Genomic DNA, 20,108 nt, shown 5'->3' with positions numbered 1-20,108 from the left:
TGCTACCATCTAATCTGGACCTCAGGAAGGGCTCAGGTAGTGACTCATCAACTTTATCCTCCATGTAACCCATTGGTGAAGGTCAGAGGGGAGGGACCTCTGGCTTTCTCACCCAATGGCTTTTGAGGAGAGGACACAAGGCGTATTCAATTTAGATTTTCCCTCATTCTCAGAGTCAGCATTCTAACCACCTGATATGATCTGACAGTGTCCGGTCTTCACTACCCATTATAATGGTTATTTTGTTTTTGTGTAGCCTACTGATGTTTTGGCCTGGCCAAATTGATAATGGTAGTCAATCTTCAGATGGGAAGAAAAAAAAATCATACAATATTGCCCTCTGCTGGTAGGCTTCAATTTAGGCACATGCAAACATAATAGCCTAAACTTCTACCCTCCAAGATATTGTATTAATAAATAATGATATACTATTAAGTAGATACTTTTGTCCAAAGCGACTTAGACATGTGTGCAAACAGTTATGTCAAAAGGTGGCCCCAGCAGTAATTGACCCCATATTGCTTGGCATTGCAAGCACGATGCTCTACTGATTTGAGAAAGTGTACAGATCTTGTTTGTCCTTCCATCAAATTTAACAAGCAAACCCAACTCATCTGATCCAACATAATTTTAAAAAATGAAAGAAAGCAAACCTCTGAATAAATAACAAGATAAATAATATTTATTTCCATGTCTTTGTCATATATAAAATTGTGTCCACAATTAATATTAACAATGCAATAACGAGAATCCTTTATTTCTGTGTTGCGAGATTCAGGCTCCAGCAACCTGTGAATGTTTACTATTGGTTGACAGGGAGAAAGGTCCAACAGGAGCAGAGCCACCTCTAGATTGGTGACTACCTCACTGATAATACACACATGGGTGCTTATGTTTCTACAGCACACGATGCCAAACATTAGCCTGACAGAAACAGATCTGGGACTGCGGTTTGCCAACTCCTATGGCAGTGGTCAATTGGCAAGACGGCACAAACAGATCTGGGACCAGGCTATCCAAGCGTACCATGGTTAGGACCACCTTCCTAATGGTCTGACCCAAATGGCTAACATGCGGTCTCTGGAGCCTGCAGTCACACCAAGCCCTTCAATGTACACACAACTTCATTACCCAGGATTTATCACTGTTCATCGCATTGTCTAAACCAAACAATTAATTTTGAAATTCTCAACAATAATTCTCAAAACCATATTACCATTAGTGAAATAAATTATTTCATCATTATCATAATTATTTTTCTCATCATAACCATGATTCTTGTTTATTTTACACATTGTAATTTCTTTCCCTAAAGTATGACAAAACCCCAGCAACCGTGAAAACAAACAGTAACGATGAATAAACAACCTTTTTCTAGTCTACAAAAAAATGTAGATTAGATGCCAAGATGTGCTCAAAGAAAATATGTAATGGTTTCTCGCAGTTGGTTCTCTTGCTGTTAAGTAGGTTTCATTGATGCCATGTAAGTTATCAAAAGGTCTAATATACTGTATAGAATATTAATTACAGTAACAAGGTATCCATGCAATCTTTTTTCTTTTTTCCTTTACAGAGTTCAAGGATTCAGTAGTAAATAACAAGGTACTGTACAAACCCACATCACTGCTGGACAGCCTGAGTGCCAGCATGCTATAGGTCGCCATCATGATCTGAGGCTGAGGACCAGCTAGGAAGCACACCGGGGGTCGTGAAGCCTTCTGCCACTGTTAGGCTATAGAACAGGTAGAGAGCTACTGTATTGGCCTGGTAGTAGTCTCTGAATCAAAAGTTGTGCTGGTTAGCTAACAAGAGTACCATGGTAGATATTCATCAGCAATAGAAAGACCAAGATCTCTCCTTTATGTCAGTGTTTCGAGATAGCTGGTCGTCCAACGTTTACCTTAAGTGCCAGTCACAACTGTTTGCATATCACAACTACAGTATATGCAGTTCCTTGATGAAAATCAAAGTGGACTTTGGTCATACTGCTTTGGTGCTCTCACCCAAGCAGACTTAGAAAGTGGCAGAAGGCTTAACAAGCACATAACACTACTAGACCCAATCCCAAAGTCGACCCCTATGCCCTACACATTTGTGGAGATCTGACTGAATGACAGGTGTCAGCAATATGGTAATAGCTCCACCTTGCCCTCTGATAGGCTAGGTGGAAGTTTCCCCACATTGCTTATATCAATCAAATCCCTCAGATCTGTGCCTAGGGGTCAATTTGTGATTGAGCCCTAGTGTTTCTGCTTCCCTCCAGCTAATCCACTGGCCCCAGCCCGCAGAGCACAATGGCTCCACAGCAAACCCCAAAACAAGAGCTAAAGCAACAATCCAAAATTCATTCATTCAGTCAAATACATTATTATTACTTGTTTTAAAAACAATAGCCAATAGTTAACCTGTAATGCAAAGAGCACTGGCGGTAGCGTGGAGAGCCCAGGGAGCAGCACAACAATAAGGGGAAAGAGCTTGTATTAAGCTTGTCTAACTGGACATGCACTATTGATAGTGATGGTGGGTTATTATTATTATTATTCAATAAGATCAAAACTAAGTAACAAGGGATGAAATGATCTTACTGCACAGAACTAAAATGGCTAGAGAGGGTTCACGTGGTAAACCAGGGTTCGTGGGAGTGGCCTGGGAGTAGAGTGGGAAGGTATGGGAAATAGGCTGGCACAAAAATACATTCATTATTTGACCCTACTAGGTCCAAGTCGACATACAGCATGTTGGGAGTGTTAACATCTTGGTTTGATTGATATGTGCGCATGTTCTTATGTGTGGGAGAGACAAAGGTCTCCGACTGATGAAGTCTGGCCAATTTAGCTGCCTTGCTTGCTAATTCTCCTCCTCACCCTCCTAAGCATCCTTTCCAAAGTATAAGTATATTTTGTGCATCTACTCTGTGGTAGTAGTACTCCGCAACTACAGTTGTGATTTAGGAACAGAGTTCTTGTGGAATGGAGATGGGTGGAGGGGAGGGATGCCCAACACTGAAGGTTGATTGTGAGGCTGGATGGGTTTATCAGAATAGTCTGGGCAAAGTGGGTGTAGTCATCATTTCACATTTAATCTTGGTTGCCATGTCTCTGGACTGACTCCGGCTCCCCAGTAAGAACTAAAGAAAGCGGCCAAGCAGCAAAAAGCTATTCACACATTCAGGACAGAGAGGCACACGCCTCCGCACACCACACTGCACCGCCCAAGCCCGGATGAGTCAGAACCCAGGGCCAACGCTGCCTACCTGCTTCCTAAACAGAGAATGAAAGAGCGAGAGAGAAAGAAGAGAAAGGTCGATGGGAGAGAGGAGAGCTAAAGAGCAGAAATCAGCTCAATATACAGCAAACAGAGGTCCATGTGGACAGAAAGTGAAGGAGAGGAACGTGGTGGTATACTGTAGACAGAGGCGCATGTAGTTGTGATGGTTTGATGGCCACTACCATGAGCCTGACAGTGGTCCAGACAACTTCCCCAAGATTGTGGATCTGGATGACAGAAGCCTTGGCAAGACAGAGGTGTTCCTAAGGGGTGGGATGGACACATGGGTACTGGGCAGCACCTCAGGCCAAGCAATGTGGTTCCTCTAGCTGCCCGTTGCTAGTATCTTCACCTCCAGTTAGCATGCCAGGCTCTTTGTCTGTTGTTGGTACCATCAAGACTATGTAGTCTCTGCCAGGGTATGCCCCTCTCTCTCTATGCTGCAACAGCTCCCTCTCCCCGCAGACACACAACAATCCCCTAGCTGATTGACCCCTCTCCTCCTAAACCTCTCCCCCCCACGGTCCACCTATTGCATGTTACTGTACAGAGTCAAAAGCGATGAGCTGAAAGTTTTAAAAAGCAACAGGAGTCCTGGGTGTGTTTTGCAGTTTGTCGTCACGCTTTCCTGGGCCTACGTGAACATGGGCATGCATTCGTTCGTTGGTTCATTTACAAACACACCAACTCGTTCATTCACTCTCACACATGTACACCATCGCACGCTCGCATACAAACACATGCGCACACACTCGCACAGATGTACTCTCGGTCTCATGCATGCCCTGCTCGTTTTCTAGTGGAGGTTGAGCATGCAGGACTGGGGGGGAATGAGGGAATGGAGGAGAGGGGCATTTCTTTAAAAAGGAAAGGTGTGTGTGTGCGGGGTGGGGTCTTAATATTTCAGCTGCCTCTTCCTGTACTTCTTGTCCTCGTTGTCTATTGGGGAGAAAAACAAAATGTTTTAACATTAACGTCTACATGCATAGAGCTTAACCATGAGGCATAAAAAGTCATTCATGAGAAGGGTAAACTGAAAAGTCAAAATCTAGCATGTTTTAGCTACAATATGCAGGTTTCAAAGAGGTGCAAGGAGGAGGCAGAGGAGAGATGGGAGAAAAGGAAAGAAACAATGAGAAAAACCCAAATTATAAAGTACCTTTTACAGAAGGCGAGAGGAGACAAAGTTTAGGCTGAATAAGGAATGCAGAAAAAGAGAGGAACGTCACTTTGGGGGTTTCCAAAGCAAGCTCCAGAAGAAATGCTATCCCTAACCCATTTTCTTACCAAAGTCAATCAGAAATCTCTAGGGAAAACCAAACAGAGTCACATGTAGCGCATTCAGAAAGAATTCAGACCCCCTAACTTTTTCCACATTTTGTTACGTTACAGGCCTATTCTAAAATGTATTAAAATCGTTTTTTTCCCTCATCAATTTACACACAATACCCCATCGTGCCAGGTTTCCTCCAGACGCGACACTTGGCATTCAGGCCAAAGAGTTCAATCTTGGTTTCATCAGACCAGAGAATCTTGTTTCTCATGGTCTGAGAGTCTTTAAGTGCCTTTTGGCAAACTCCAAGCGTACTGTCAGGTGCCTTTTACTGAGGAGTGGCTTCCATCTGGCCACAATACCATAAAAGGCCTGATTGGTGGAGTGCAGCAGAGATGATTGTCCTTCCGGAAGGTTCTCCCATCTCCACAGAAGAACTGTCAGTGACCATCGGGTTCTTGGTCACCTCCCTGACCAAGGCTCTTCTCCCTCAATTGCTCAGCTTGGCCGTGCGGCCAGCTCTAGGAAATGTCTTGGTGGTGCCAAACTTCTTCCATTTAAGAGTGATTGAGGCCACTGTGTTCTTGGACCTTCAACACTGCAAATAAATGTTGGTACCTTTCCCCAGATCTGTGCCTCGACACAATCCCATCTCAGGCTTCTATGGACAATTCTTTCGACCTCATGGCTTGATTTTTGCTCTGACATGCACTGTCAACTGTGGAAGCTTATATAGACAGGTGTGTGCCTTTCTAAATCATGTCCAATCAATTGAATTTACCACAGGTGGACTCCAATCAAGTTGTAGAAACATCAAAGATTATAAATGGAAACAGGATGCATCTGAGCTCAATTTCAAGTCTCATAGCAAAGGGTCTGAATATTTTTGTAAATAATGTTTTTTATTTTTTATTTGCTCAAATTGATAAATACCTGTTTTCGCTTTATCATTATAGGGTAATGTGTGTAGATTGAGGAATTTATTTGATCCATTTAAAAATACGGCTGTAACGTAACACAATGTGGAAAAAGTCAAGGGATCGGAAAACTTTCCGAATGCACTGTATTTCCTGTTTTTGAACAGGAAGCTACTTTTAGAAACTGAGTCATACCGTCTAAGTGATTGCGGGAGATGTACTTGAGGGCCTCATCCAATAGGATGACGGGGATGGAGATCTTTAGGACCACAATCCACTGGCACCAGGACAGAGGGGTCACTTGGAAGATCAGCTGGAGAACAGAGAAAAGAGGTAGACCAGGTCAGAGAGAGGGATACACTAGAAAGCAAACTATTGCTGACGGACAGACAGAACCTATGTATATGCTGTACTCACAGGCAGGGGCTCGACGTAGAGGATGAGGAAGTGGAGGGACAGGGAGAGGACTATGGCCCCCAGCAGCCAGAAGTTCACCCAGGGAGGCATCCTGATCAGGGACTGGTTCTCAGACAGACTAGAGGCAGGAGGAGAAGCCACATTAGAAAAAAAAAAAATCTGTAATAACTGTATTCATAGACAAGACAACTACTGGACCCAAAACATGGTCTACAGGACAATTATTACAATGCAGATGTATGAGGTCTGGGCCCGTATCCACAAAGCGTCTCAGAGTAGGTGTGCTGATTTAGGATATATTATCGTATTCATTATGATCTGAAAGGTGAAACTGATCTTAGATCAACACTCTAACTCAGAGTCTTTGTGGGTAAAGTCCCTGATTTTACAGTAGTCGATACTCAAATGACTGGCCTAATAAAACTAATACAACTCTCAGAATCAGGGTGACATAGCAGAAGGCCAAAACATGAATGGAAAGTATTCAGACCATTGGACTTATTCCACATTTTGTTACGTTACAGCCTTAGTCTAAGTTGTATTTTTTTCCTCAAATCTACACACAATACCCAATAATGACAAAGCGAAAACAGGTTTTTAGAATGTTTTGCACATTTATTAAAAATAACCTGACTTACATAAGTACTCAGACCCTTTGCTATGAGACTCGAAATTGAGCTCAGGTGCATTATGTTTCCATTGACTATCCTTGAGATGGTTCTACAACGTGATAGGAGTCCACCTGTGGTAAATTCAAATGATTGGACATGATTTGGAAAGGCACACACACACACCTGTCACAACACAAGGTCCCACAGTTGACAGTGCATGTCAGAGATAAAAATCAAGCCATGAGGTCGAAGGAATTGTCCGTAGCGCTACGAGACAGGATTGTGTCCAAGGCACAGATCTGGGGAAGGGTACCAAAATATTTCTGCAGCATTGAAGGTCCAAAAACACAGTGGCCTCCATCACTCTTTGGAACCACCAAGACATTTCCTAGAGCTGGCCGCCCAGCCAAACTGAGCAATCAAGGAAGAAGGGCCTTGGTCAGGGAGGTGACCAAGAAGCCGATGTTCACTCTGACAGAGCTCCGGAGTTCCTTTGTGGAGATGGGAGAAACTTCCAGAAGGACAATCATCTCTGCAGCACTCCACCAATCAGGCCTTTATGGTAGAGTGGCCAGGCGGTAGTCACTCCTCAGTAAAAGGCACATGACAGCGTGCTTGGAGTTTGCCAAAAGGCACCTAAAGGACTCTCAGACCATGAGAAACAAGATTCTCTGGTCTGACTGCCAAGCGTCACGTCTGGAGGAAACCTGCCACCATCCCTACGGTGAAGCATGGTGGTGGCAGCATCCTGTTGTGGGGATGTTTTTCAGCGGCAGGGACTGGGAGACTAATCAAGATCGAGCGACAGATGAACGGACTAAAGTACAGAGAGATCCTTGATGAAAACCTGCTCCAGAGCGCTCAGGACCTCAGAATGGCGTGAAGGTTCACCTTCCAACAGGATGACGACCCTAAGCACACAGCCAAAACAGCGCAGGAATGGCTTCAGGACAAGTCTCTGAACATCCTTGTGTGGCCCAGGCAGAGCTCGAACATCTCTGCAGAGACCTGAAAATAGCTGTGCAGCGACACTCCCCATCCAATCTGACACAGATGAGAGGATCTACAGAGAAGAATGGGAGAAGCTCCCCAAATAGAGGTGTGGCAAGCTTGTAGCGTCATACCGAAGAAGTCTCGAGGCTGTAATCGCTGCCAAAGGTACTAAAACAAAATACTGAGTAAAAGGTCTGAATACTTTCTGAAAATCCCCAAAATGTGTTTTTGCTTTGTCATTATGTCATCATGGGGTATGGTGTATAGATTGATGAGGGGGAAAACATGTAATCCATTTTAGAATAAGGCTGTAACAAAATGTGACATTTTCTGGATTGACTGACATTCATGTCTTAAAGTAATGATGGACTGTCAATTCTCTCATTTCGCTTATTTGAGCTGTTCTTGCCATAATATGGATTTGCTCTTTTACCAAATAGGGCTATCTTCTGTATACCACCCTTACCCTAACACAACTGATTGGCTCCAATTCATTAAGGAAAGCAATTCCACAAATTAAATTTTAACAAGGCACACCTGTTAATTGAAATGCATTCCAGGTGACTACCTCATGAAGCTGGTTGAAAGAATGCCAAGAGTGTGCAAAGCTGTCATCAAGGTGAGTACTTTGAAGAATCTCAAATATAAACAAATCAAAATATATTTTGATTTGTTTAAGACTTTTTTGGTTTACTACACGATTCCATATGTGTCATTTCATAGTTTTGATGTCTTCACGATTACTCTACAATGTAGAAAATAGTAAAAATAATGAAAAACCCTTGAATTCGCAAGTGTCCAAACTTTTGACTAGTACTGTATATGTAAGAGGACGATATGCTTCTTTTGAGCATAAAATGAAGAAAATCTGCCCAACATTTAAGGCGTAGACCCTCCTGCAGCTTAGAATACTTATATAATATACAGTAGATACATAAATAAATAAATATATATATACACAATAAATATATATATATATATATATATATATATATATATATATATATTTGTGTGTATGTGTATATACATACACACACATCATTTAGCAGATGTTTTTATCCAAAGAGACTTACCGTCATGCGTACATACATTTAACGTACGTGTAGTCCCGGGAATTGAACCAACTATCCTGGCGATGATTCATGTATAATCATATAGTTCTGTTGCCCTCCCAAGTACAACATGCTGCTGACTGACCTGTTGAGGGAGTTGAACATCTCTATGGTGACCAGCACAGAGAGGGCCATGGTGGTAGGGTAGCGGGACTCAAACACCTCACAGTTGATGCCCTGGAACATGGGGTTGTCCTCCGAGCACTGCATAAAGTGTCTCTGTGAAGAGAGGACAGAAGTTAGGTAAGCAGGCTTCACAGCATATAACCAACATGGGGTTGACCTGCATACACTGATTGGGTCTCTGTGGAGAAGTAGAGGAGAGTGGTGAGGTAGGCTTTACAACAGACAAAATAGCACCATGGAATGGGCTTTGTGTTGCACTATTCAACTTAATTCTCTTCCATTCCATCTAGATACAGTCATTGCACATTGGAGTATTATTCCAAAGTTTCTTACACGGCATTAGATGAACAAGACTGACTTCGAGCAAGTCAACGACCACAACACTCGAAGCACTGTGCAAACTTGTGCACAGGAAGTGACCTAACCTTGCGACCTGCTGTGTTGGGTCCCAGATTTGATCTGATACTGCAGCAGCTGCAGGAAACCCTCGACTCAGCTCCTCCTCTGTTCCCCCTTTCCTTCTCTGACATTTTCCCTTCTGGGGACCCTTGGACTCAGTTCACTCTTCCCTCCCTCCTCTGTTCCCTCTCTTTCTCTAACATTCCTATTTCCCCTCAGACCACATGTGTCTTATTCTCCACCAGTGAACTCTATTTTCTCTGAATTCTATTTCTGTCTCTTTGTATGAGCCCAGAGATTGTCGTCATGGCAAATAGCTGATGGGGTAACGGGGGTTAACCATGAGAACAACCAGATATAGCCCAGAACTGTACTAAGTGATTAAGCACCATCCTCTGGGGATGGATGCTATTGAAAACACATATAAACAAGAGGTGTTTGAAAAGTTACTGGTTTTCCTGAGAAGAATATCCATTTCTAGAGGCAGCAGAGAAAAGGGGTTGACCTAGGTCCTATTTATTAGGACACATTGTAGCAAAAATGGTTTTTAACTAGCTGGACATGTTCAAGCAGTACCCTCCTTGTTTCAGTCCCTCCTTGTTTCAGTCGGTTTTCTTCCACCCGGTGGCTAATGAATAGGACCCTAATGAAGTCATTGTAATGGTGTGTTTGTTTCCACTCACCAGCTGGTAGAAGGTCACATTAGGGCCTTCCTCATCAAACAGGTACCACCAGGTGGCAGCACCCACCGTGCCTAGACCAACATACCCTGCAGGAACACACAGAAACACTCAGGCAAGAAGTCAGAATCCAAGCAACCGTGAGAGCCAGGTCGATCACGTTTTAATGAAAGTCACATTAGGGTAGTCTCCAACTAGCTAGCGTGACACTTTGATTATGACTTGCGAGACTACATGAGAGATAAAAATTATGAATGAGCAACTCTTGTTGTATTATAACCAGTGTCCAGTAGACCAGACAGTGTCTCACCTCCAATGGCCAGATATCTGAAGAACAGCCATCCAGAGATGAGGGGCTCCTTGGGGTTGCGGGGTGGTTTGTCCATGATGTCCAGGTCTGGGGGGTTGAAACCAAGGGCAGTCGCAGGGAGACCATCTGTCACCAAGTTGACCCACAGCAACTGTACCGGGATCAGAGCCTCAGGCAGACCCAAGATGGCCGTCAGGAAGATGCTTCAGACCGAGAGAGTAAACACACATCAGAAATACAAAGACAACAACGACAGTCAGCATTCTTGACATAGGAAAATGTGTGATTTTGTGTGCAGTGCATGCATCCCTGCTTACCAGACGACCTCGCCGACGTTTGAGGAGATGAGGTATCGTATGAACTGTTTCATGTTGTTGTAGATGGCCCTGCCCTCCTCCACAGCCGCCACAATGGTAGAGAAGTTATCATCAGACAGAACCATCTCAGAGGCTGACTTAGCCACAGCCGTGCCCGAGCCCATGGCAATGCCAATCTCTGCCTTCTTCAGGGCTGGCGCATCGTTCACCCCATCACCAGTCTGTGGAGGAAAGCAAAAGTATTTAATTATTTAATAGGGTGTTATGGAGTTACATGCGATGGGAAAACTTTTTATTTTTTGAATTTTACCCCCTTTTCTCCCCAATTTCGTGGTATCCAATTGTTGTAGTAGCTACTATCTTGTCTCATCGCTACAACTCCCGTACTCCCGAACGAAGGTTGAAAGTCATGCGTCCTCCGATACACAACCCAACCAGCCGTACTGCTTCTTAACACAGCGCGCATCCAACCCGGAAGCCAGCCGGCCCGCCACAGGAGTCGCTGGTGCGCGATGAGACAAGGACATCCCTACCGACCAAGCCCTCACTAACCCGGACGACGCTAGGCCAATTGTGCGTCGCCCCACGGACCTCCCGGTCGCGGCCGGTTACGGCAGAGCCTGGGCGCGAACCCAGGGACTCTGATGGCACAGCTGGCGCTGCAGTACAGCACCCTTAACCACTGCGCCACCCGGGAGGCCCTGCGATTGGAAAACTTGATCGTTCGCAGAACTCTTCATTGTCAAGCCAAGTCAGAATAGATTGGCCCATAAGTGAGTTATTCAAAAAAATGTATCTAACATTTGATCTATGTATTCATTGATTTATTTGCACACAAATTAAGTAAAGTCAACATCCATCAAGATCTAGTCAAAATTATACTGAAATGAGGCACTGAGCTCCCAGGCAGTTGAATGAGACAAATGGGTAGAGCTGTGCATTAACCCTCTCCTCACCATGGCAGTGATCTCATCAAACGACTGCAGGAAGCCCACGATCTTAGACTTGTGGGCTGGCTCCACACGGGCAAAGCACCGTGCCCGCTTTACAGCGTCTCTCTGGGACTCTATGGGTAGGTCGTCAAACTCCCTGCCGGTGTAGGCCTTGCCCACCACATCCTCATCCTCGCCGAAGATACCGATGCGTCGGCAGATGGCCACAGCCGTGCCCTTGTTGTCCCCGGTGATCATGATGACACGGATGCCCGCCTCGGCGCAGAGCTGGATGGCGCCAATCACCTCCTTCCTGGGCGGGTCCAGCATGCCCACGCAGCCAACGAACGTTAGGCCCGTCTGGAGAGAGCGAGGAGAGGATGCAGAGAAAAGAGGAGGAGAAGAGGGGTAGGAGGCAGGTAGAGGAAGAGGATGAGGGAATGTCGAAGACAGAATGTGAGCACCAGATAGATGAGCAGCACCCATCAGAATACAACCTGGATGTAGCTCAAGCTAAAGGATAAAGGGTGTCAGAGTGGGGGAGCGCACCACATAAATACAATGATAATGATCATAATTTGTAAGGTGGATGATCTCTCCTTACATAGGACATGTCTATAAAAACAAAACAAATAACTCTCCCTGCACAGTTCTGTCCATGCCCAGTCTCTGACCTAGCACACAGAAACCTACAAACACTAAGGTTTTCCATCTCTCTCTTGTACCTCATACTCAGCGAACTTAGTGGCATTCTCCAGATCCATGTCTTCCCGTTTTGGTGGTAAATCCCGTGTGGCCATGCCCAGGCATCTCAGTGTGTCCCTGCCGGTGCCCCAGTCCCTGATCAGGGAGGTCAGCTGCTCTCTCAGGGGCATGGTCAGCGCCACCTTCCCTGTGCCAACACGCAGGTACTGGCAACGCTCCATCACACTCTCTGGGGCACCCTGTGAGATTGGAGTGGAGAGGTTGTGTGTGTGTGTAGGGAGAGGGGGGTACAGGGGTCAAAAGGACACACAAGGTTTAAAAAAAAAAAATGACAGCAAAGCAACTTGGACATCCAAGCTCCTAATCACTCTGGCTTACAGAGAAAATGTATTATTAAAGCATGTGAGAGATCTGTTGACTGAGGGGTTTCTGTGTGTGTACCTTGATGAACATCTTGCTCCCAGAGCCTGGTTTGCTAGTGGGGGTACAGTACACAGACATGGACTTGCGGTCACGAGAGAACTCCAGAGTAAACTCTTTCTTCATCAGCTGCCTGATGACCTGTTGAGAGAGAGAGACACACCAAGAGAGAGAGAGAGAAGAAAAGAGAGCAAAAGAGAGAAAGAGAACGAGAGAGAGACCAGGTGTTTATTCCAGACAGGCGTGTTTGTGGGCAGCGGTCATCCTCTCAGTACCAGGTGGGGGACCAGGAGGCTTGACTCTGCCTTGGCTGTGTTGTTTTGATGGAGGGGGCTCTAATGGGCCAGGTGTGGGACTGAGACTGGGAGGCTTCTCTTTGGCTGTGATGCTAACATGATGGATGAGACACTCCAGCATCCTATCTACTCTGGACTGGGAGGCTGTGTTGTGTTTGTGATGGAAGGGGCTTTATCAGACTATGGCCCGTATCCACACAGCCTTTCAGAGTAGACCCGCTGATCTATGATCAGTTTAGCCTTTTAGATCATAATGAATAAGATTATATGGACAGATCCTAGATTTTTGTATTTAACCTTTATTTAGATCAGCACTCCTGATTTGTGGATCTGGGCCCAGATGGGTGACAGAGGTTTGGCTGTGTTTTTGACACTGGATAGATGGTACTCTAACATCCTGTTTGGGCTCAGAGTCAGCCAAAGGCACCAGACACAACTGAGCAAGTCTGTATATGAAGGGCCAGGATCAATCTGGGCCAGACAGGACCCTCTGTCTATGTGAGTTCCAGTGCCAAACAGGTGGTCCATGTTGATTTTACAAGGGACACAGACCATTTAGTGGGTGCAACTCAACTTGGCCTTAAGGCATACATTTGTAATGAAGTGCAAGGTTAACATAGAACATATACAGCCCTGTGTTCACATCCTTAAAAATCAGCAAAATGTCTGACTAACATGCATCATACTGATCAAGCTGTAAATAATCAGAAATGGTTGGTTAGGTTTGCATTGTCATTCATTTGTGGATACTGAGAGACCCATTTCCCTCGCTTTCCATTTCCTAGTGTCTAGTTACGAAGTACCACTAGGAGTCACCCTCGTTCCAGTTCCCATGAGCTCTCCCCCTCCCAGCTCAGACATATCTGACGTGGAGACATGATGCCAGGGGCCTCCATAGACACTTCACAGATGTCCTCACAGACAGAGAGCCGCTGAGCCAAAAGACCCCTCTTCCCATCATTAAGCCACTGAGACACTGAGCCCATATTAAGCCAAAATCCCTCTCTTCCTCCCGTCGTAAAACAAAAGACGAGGAACGTGAGCCGAGTCGGTCTAGTGACGGCAGAGGAGGAAGCTAAACATCGTCTTACACACTTCACCGACAACTAGTGCATTAGTAGGAAACGACATCCTATTTATTTTCTGTTCAAAGCCCTAACAGAGGGCTGGAAAGTTTAGCTAACCTCTTCATAAACTCCCTGGCTTGTCTAAATATTATCATCTCTAGCCTCTGAGGACGACTTGTGTCAGTGACAGGGTTTTTTTCTTGTCGTGGGACTCTTGGGAATTTTAAAATTGAACTTTATCTGGGGTTCAGTGGAAAAACTTGGAACCGCTGGTCATTGACAAGAGCACAGGGAGTTACTCTCTCTCACGCCTACCTGTCACTGGTCATTCACAAAGACAGAGAGAAGAGTCAGACGAGGAAAGGCGTCATTCGCACAGATGGAAGCTCAGAGCCCATCATTGGGAATTCACAACAGGGCAGTTAGCTTAGTTGGTAGCACTTTACAATAACTCCACATAATAAAGAATTTATAGTGGATTAGTTCATTTATTAATAATTCATAAGACGTTTAATACAATTTACTAATCATTAGTTAAGACTGCATTGTCTCAAGTGTGGGCTATTTATACTTTATAAATGTTTTAAGTGACCACTATTTTCTGTGTGCGTGCGCATCTTTGTTATCATTCATGCATTCGGGACATAATGTAAAACCTAGTTTGTATACCTAGCTAAGTCTAAGAAGAAATTTGCATGCCTGTCTTAATCACACAGCTAAATTTAAATCACGCAACCTTTAAGTTATGGGTTAACCAAGATTATAAACTGGGTGGTTTGAGCCCTGAATGCTGATTGGCTGAATGCCGTGGTATATGACGAAACATTTATTTTACTGTTCGAATTACATTTGTAACCAGTTTATAATAGCAATAAGGCACCTCAGCGGTTTGTGGTATATGGCCAATATACCACAGTAAGTGCTGTGTCCAGGCACTCAGTTGTGGTGTGTATAAGAACAGCCCATACCACACTCCCTCGTGCCTTATTGCTTAATTAGACTGTCCTAAAGAGTGACTGCAATCCACACTGGTTTTTGTAGGAAATTCCTTGCCAAGAAATGCTTGTGTTCACAATATTTTCATAAACATCCTCTGTAGTGTGTGCTTATTCTTTAACCATTGATATGTTCTAGGGGGCATTTTGAGACCTTAAGGAGCATCAGGTACTGCTGGAATGTCTACTAATGGCATGTCCATCTTTTTGTGAGAAATCACACTGTTCACTCAAAACATTTATAAAGTTTAAATAAAGTATAAATATCCCACACTTTAGAGACCACGCAAAAATACTCAACTAATGATTAGTAAATTGGTTTAAATAACCTATATTAAACATCTTATGAATGATTTAATGAAATCATAATTCAATACGTTAAAAGTGATTGATAAATGTGTGAACTAGGTTACTAAATGTACAAATGTGGGAGTAATTATTCATTTATGAATATGCTATTCACTTTTTTTTTTAACTTGGTGTTATTATAAAGTGCTACCCGAGAATCTGTATTCTCACACTTTCTCTCTCAGGGATTACGAACACCCTTAGTGCGGGCCAGCCAGTTACCGATGCAATTCGGACTACTGATGGAGCAATCACTGGTTTCATTAAATAATCAATTTTATGCGAGAAACCCATTTAAGTGCTAAACTAGGAGCTGAGGTGATCTTAGTGGAGATCATTGTCCCATGCGTTGAAAGCCAATAGGTACCTGCTCCCATTACCATACTTTGTTTAAACTTGTTGTCCAAGTTCAGTTGTTTAATCACTGTGTTCATGACAATATGTTAGATACATAATTAAATATGTATATGAATATGCAAGCAGTATGAAGATTGCCTAATACACACAACATGCATGGATAGATGTGTTGTACACATTCCATCCACAATCCCTCCCCACTTCCCCCATTGTTTTCCCTAGCTGCTTACTGCGTTGCACGCTCCGGCGCGCTCCACCTTGCTGAGGCCTGACATGTCAGTCTTGAACACATTCATCTTCTCCACCAGGGTAGTGAGGGCAGTCTCTGTCGCCTCACCCACCTTCTCATACACTCCTTTGGCCTAGGAGGGGAGAGGGGAGAGGATTGGTTAGTCAAAAGCACGGAGAAACTCTGTCCGTGTTCGAATACCCTCATTTGCGTTCTAAATTGTAGGCATTTCGGGTATGCAAAAATAGAGAATTGAGTATGCTTTAAATGCCAGGATAAACTCATTTGGGCTTTTCATCTAGTAGAATTGGCTGCATTAAGGAGGAGAATCTTTGAGACCCACATGTGTCTGACAACAGCTGATAAAATCACAAGGTGATGTGCCATACAAAAATGTATGAATGGCTGGAATCAACGCAATTGTGCATTAAATGACACATTCTCAGTATGGATGAGTCTAGTATGTTGATATTGGTTGCTTATTGCATTAGGTGTGACTACTGTGCGTTCTAAATAGTATACTGTATGTGGTACAATTAGTACAAAGTATGTAAGACATCTAGGCAAGACAGATTTCGGACACAGCCACTTGTCACATGTGCTGAATACAACGTGCAGACCTTACAGTGAAATGCTTCAAGAAAGAGTTAATAAAATATTTAGTAAATAAACAAAAGTTAAAAAATCTAATCAAATCACAAAGTAACAAGAACTGTACATAACAATAACGGTGGTATAACAGGGGTACCGGTACCGAGTCAATGTATGGGAGTACAGGTTAATTGAGGTAATTTGTAAAGTGACTACGCATAGACAATAAACAGCGAGTAGCAGCAGTGTAAAAACAAAAAGGGGGGGGTTCGTAAATAGTCCGGGTCGTCATTTGATTAGTTTAGTTGTTCAGCAGTCTTATTATGGCTTGAGGGTAGAAGCTGTTAAGGAGCTTTATGGTCCTATACTTTGTGCTCCGGTACCACTTGCCATGCGGCAGCAGAGAGAACAATCTATGACTAGGGTGACTGGAGTCGGACAATTTTTGGGGCCTTCCTCTGACACTCCTGGATGTCAGGAAGCTAGGCCCCAGTGAAGTACTGGGCCATACGCACTACCCTCTGTAGCGCCTTCCGGTCAGATGCTGAGCAGTTGCCATACCAGGCGGTAATGCAACCAGTCAGGATGCTCTCGATGGTGCAGCTGTAGAACGTTTTGAGGATCTGGGGACCCATATCAAATCTTTTCAGCATCCTGAGGGGGAAAAGGTGTTGTCTTGATGTGTTTGGACCATGATAGTTCGTTGGTGATGTGGACACGAAGGAACTTTAAGCTCTCGACCCGCTCCACTTCAGTCCCGTCGATGTTAATGGGGGCCTGTTCGTCCCTCCTTTTCCTATAGTCCACAATCATCTCCTTTGTCTTGTTCACATTGTTGTCCTGGCACCACACTGCCAGGTCTCTGACCTCCTCCCTATAGGCGGTCTTATCGTTGTTGGTGATCACTGTTGTGTCATCAGCAAACCCTCCAAGCCCAAATGTAAAAAAATACTATAAAAAATGTTTTTAAAGTGTGCAGCGCATCTACTCTTCATTTAACGGATGACCGTTTGAGTCGGACAGCAATCAAATTGTGCCAGCTGAGAAAAAGTTGTGCGTGGCAGTGCAGAGGAACGTTGACGAGTGAATTCAGATGGAGCCCTTGGAAAGATGATACCCACAATTATTATTTTCAGATATTAAGATGACGCTGTATCAACAAAAAATGGATTGCAACTTGCAAAACATGCAGGAAGAAAATTAGACGTAGGCGCAACAATTTCCAACTTTATTCGACATTTGAAGCTGCACAAAGAACGGTAAGTCGTGGCTAATATAGCTGACAGCTATACATTTTATTACTTTACTAGTGTATCATGTAGGCTGACATAACATTAAATCAATGAGCCTCCACATAGCCAGTCAGTGCTGGAACGTGATCATTGCAAGCAAGATTGAGCTACAACTGGGTAGCCTAAATCCTGCCTGACGTTACCGCTGTTCCTAAAACAAGGTTGGGTGATTGTGTACAAGCATACATCGCCCGATTGCACCCCATAGCCGGGGGGGGGGGGGGGGGGGGGGGGGGGAATATAACGTTTATTTTGAAAGTAATAAAAATAGATATTTTTAAAAGCATTCATGATTTGCGTAAATGTAATATACCAACTATTACTCTTGTTCAAAATATGAAATGGTATTACATTTGGTGAAGAGCACAATATGACTTGTTTAAGACTCTGGCGCTTGCAATGCCAAGATAGTCGGTTTGATTCCCGGGACCAACCATACGTAAAATGTATGCAATAGCTTTCATTATTATACTGTATATTATTATGACGTGAGTAGGTGGAGCCCACCGTGTTTTAATAGGACACAGCCCTGCCCACACTACCTGTCTGCCCCACTGAACACCACATGGTCAATAAACCCCCACTGCCCTCCACCGCCATCAGGGTCCACTAATCTCACACCACTCTGTCCACACAGCTGCTCTACCTTTATCGTCCCTTCCCTCCATCCATTATCTCTAGTTGGGAAAGACGCACTTCTACAAAATAGCATGCTAAATCAGTTCTACAACGAGTCTTTTTGGGAAACAATCACAATTTCCTCTGTGTTTGAATAGCTTGTAATTAAACTGCTGTGTCCTTGGCTTCATTTACACACAGCATGGTTACCATGACACCGTGGTGATGACAGAGGTGAGAAAAGCAATCAGAGAACTAGAGAAACAGAATCACACATCAGAGTAAAATTAGATCAGCTACTGTAGGAGGCTTGGATATGTGTGTGTGTGTGTGTGTGTGTGTGTGTGTGTGTGTGTGTGTGTGTCTTTGTTATCATTCATGCATTTGGCATAATGTAATACCTAATCTGTATACTTAGCTAAGTCTATGAAAAAATTTGCAAGCCTGTCTTACTTTCACAAAACCTCTCTCTTAGAGTAGAGTCTGCTTTTTGCATGGCAAACACACTCATTTGTGTATCAGAGGTTAGTCCAACTCAACATTAATGATGACATCAGTCAAACCTAGGAGAAGGCAACAACAGATGTGCAGCCATGTCTACGGCTCAGTGTGTGTGCCACAGCTGCTCAGAGCGAAGGCTTCTTACCACTGAGGAAAACAGGGTGAAAGGACAGGAACAGAGAGGGTCAGGCTGCAGAAGAGTGCCTTAATGACTCACAAAAACAGTGTGTGTGTGTGTGTGTGTGTGTGTGTGTGTGTGTGTATGTGTCAGCACTGACCTCATTGTAGTCCAGTGAGGAGTCATTGCACATGGAACACACAGTGGCCAGCTCCAGTAGTCCATCATAGTCTCCGCACTGGACCACCTTGTCCCCTTTCAACCTGGAAGAGAACGCACACTTTTTTTTTCTATCCTTGTGGGACCAGACAATTTATTCCCCTTTCAAAATTATATTTACCTTAACCTCTAACCATTAAACTCTAAACCCTAAAATAGCCTTTTTCCTTGTGGGAACTGGCAAAAAAAGTCTAAATCATTATGTTTTTTTAACTATCCTTCTGGGGGACTTCTAGTCCCGACAAGGATAGTAACCCCCCCCCCCCCCCGACATTTGTTAGATACTAGCACACCTTAACTCACTCTCATAACTAATAATTGAGTAAATGTACAATGTGATTTCTGTACACACAAGCTGTATCTAAACCCATTCAGTTGTGTAACTGCCAGTGTCTTAAGATCAAATTTCAAATACACTGAGTGTACAAAACATTAGGAACACCTGCCCAATATTGAGTTGCACCTCTCAGAACAGGCTCAATTTGTCAGGGCATAGGACTGTACAAAGTGTTGAAAACGTTCCACTGGAATGCTGGCCCATGTTGACTCCAATGCTTCCCATAGGTGTGTCAAGTTGGCGCGATGTCCCTTGGGTGGTGGAGCACTCTTGATACACATGGGGAAACTGTTGAGCGTGAAAAACCCAGGAGAATTGCAGTTCTTGACACACTCAAACCGGTGTGCCTGGCACCCACTACCATACCCTGTTCATAAAGGTGCATACATTTGTCTTGCCCATTCATTCTATGAATGTCACACATACTGTCCACGTCTATCTCCCCTTCATCTACACTGATTGAAGTGGATAGGCAATTACAGATTTAAAAACACCCAAATGTGGGGCATGATGATTTTGCAGGACATTAACGGGGCAGTGTAGCCTACATTACTTATTTTTTGTTGTTTTTGTGGGGGGTGGCTGGGCTATTGAATCTCATTATAGAATATGCATTAAATGCATCCTCCAATTGCAACATCTGCCTATGCCCACACATATT

At 44.0% G+C, this 20,108-nt stretch overlaps 1 protein-coding gene across 2 annotated transcripts in view; it reads right to left on the bottom strand.

The window, feature by feature from the left end:
- Window positions 1–660: 660 nt before the first annotated feature.
- LOC109893025 (sarcoplasmic/endoplasmic reticulum calcium ATPase 1) overlaps window positions 661–20,108 on the bottom strand; it is a 74,038-nt gene continuing 54,590 nt past the window's right edge. The window contains exons 12-24 of one of the 2 annotated variants that reach the window (XM_020486017.2): window positions 19,052–19,154; window positions 15,773–15,904; window positions 12,501–12,620; window positions 12,080–12,298; window positions 11,379–11,714; window positions 10,423–10,643; window positions 10,106–10,308; window positions 9,799–9,884; window positions 8,676–8,809; window positions 5,875–5,992; window positions 5,653–5,770; window positions 4,427–4,460; window positions 661–4,206 (exon numbers count right to left, since the gene is read on the bottom strand). In XM_020486017.2, coding sequence (XP_020341606.1) covers window positions 4,456–4,460; window positions 5,653–5,770; window positions 5,875–5,992; window positions 8,676–8,809; window positions 9,799–9,884; window positions 10,106–10,308; window positions 10,423–10,643; window positions 11,379–11,714; window positions 12,080–12,298; window positions 12,501–12,620; window positions 15,773–15,904; window positions 19,052–19,154 — 1,795 coding nt within the window. In that variant the 3' untranslated portion in view covers window positions 661–4,206; window positions 4,427–4,455. The remainder of the gene's footprint in view (window positions 4,207–4,426; window positions 4,461–5,652; window positions 5,771–5,874; window positions 5,993–8,675; window positions 8,810–9,798; window positions 9,885–10,105; window positions 10,309–10,422; window positions 10,644–11,378; window positions 11,715–12,079; window positions 12,299–12,500; window positions 12,621–15,772; window positions 15,905–19,051; window positions 19,155–20,108) is intronic. The other variant, XM_020486016.2, reaches the window with a different exon arrangement.

Source organism: Oncorhynchus kisutch, linkage group LG6 (assembly GCF_002021735.2).
Source record: "Oncorhynchus kisutch isolate 150728-3 linkage group LG6, Okis_V2, whole genome shotgun sequence".
Taxonomy (NCBI): Eukaryota; Metazoa; Chordata; class Actinopteri; order Salmoniformes; family Salmonidae; genus Oncorhynchus; species Oncorhynchus kisutch.
The sequence above is the reverse complement of the archived record's forward strand: the minus strand, read 5'-3'. Positions and strand labels throughout refer to the sequence as shown.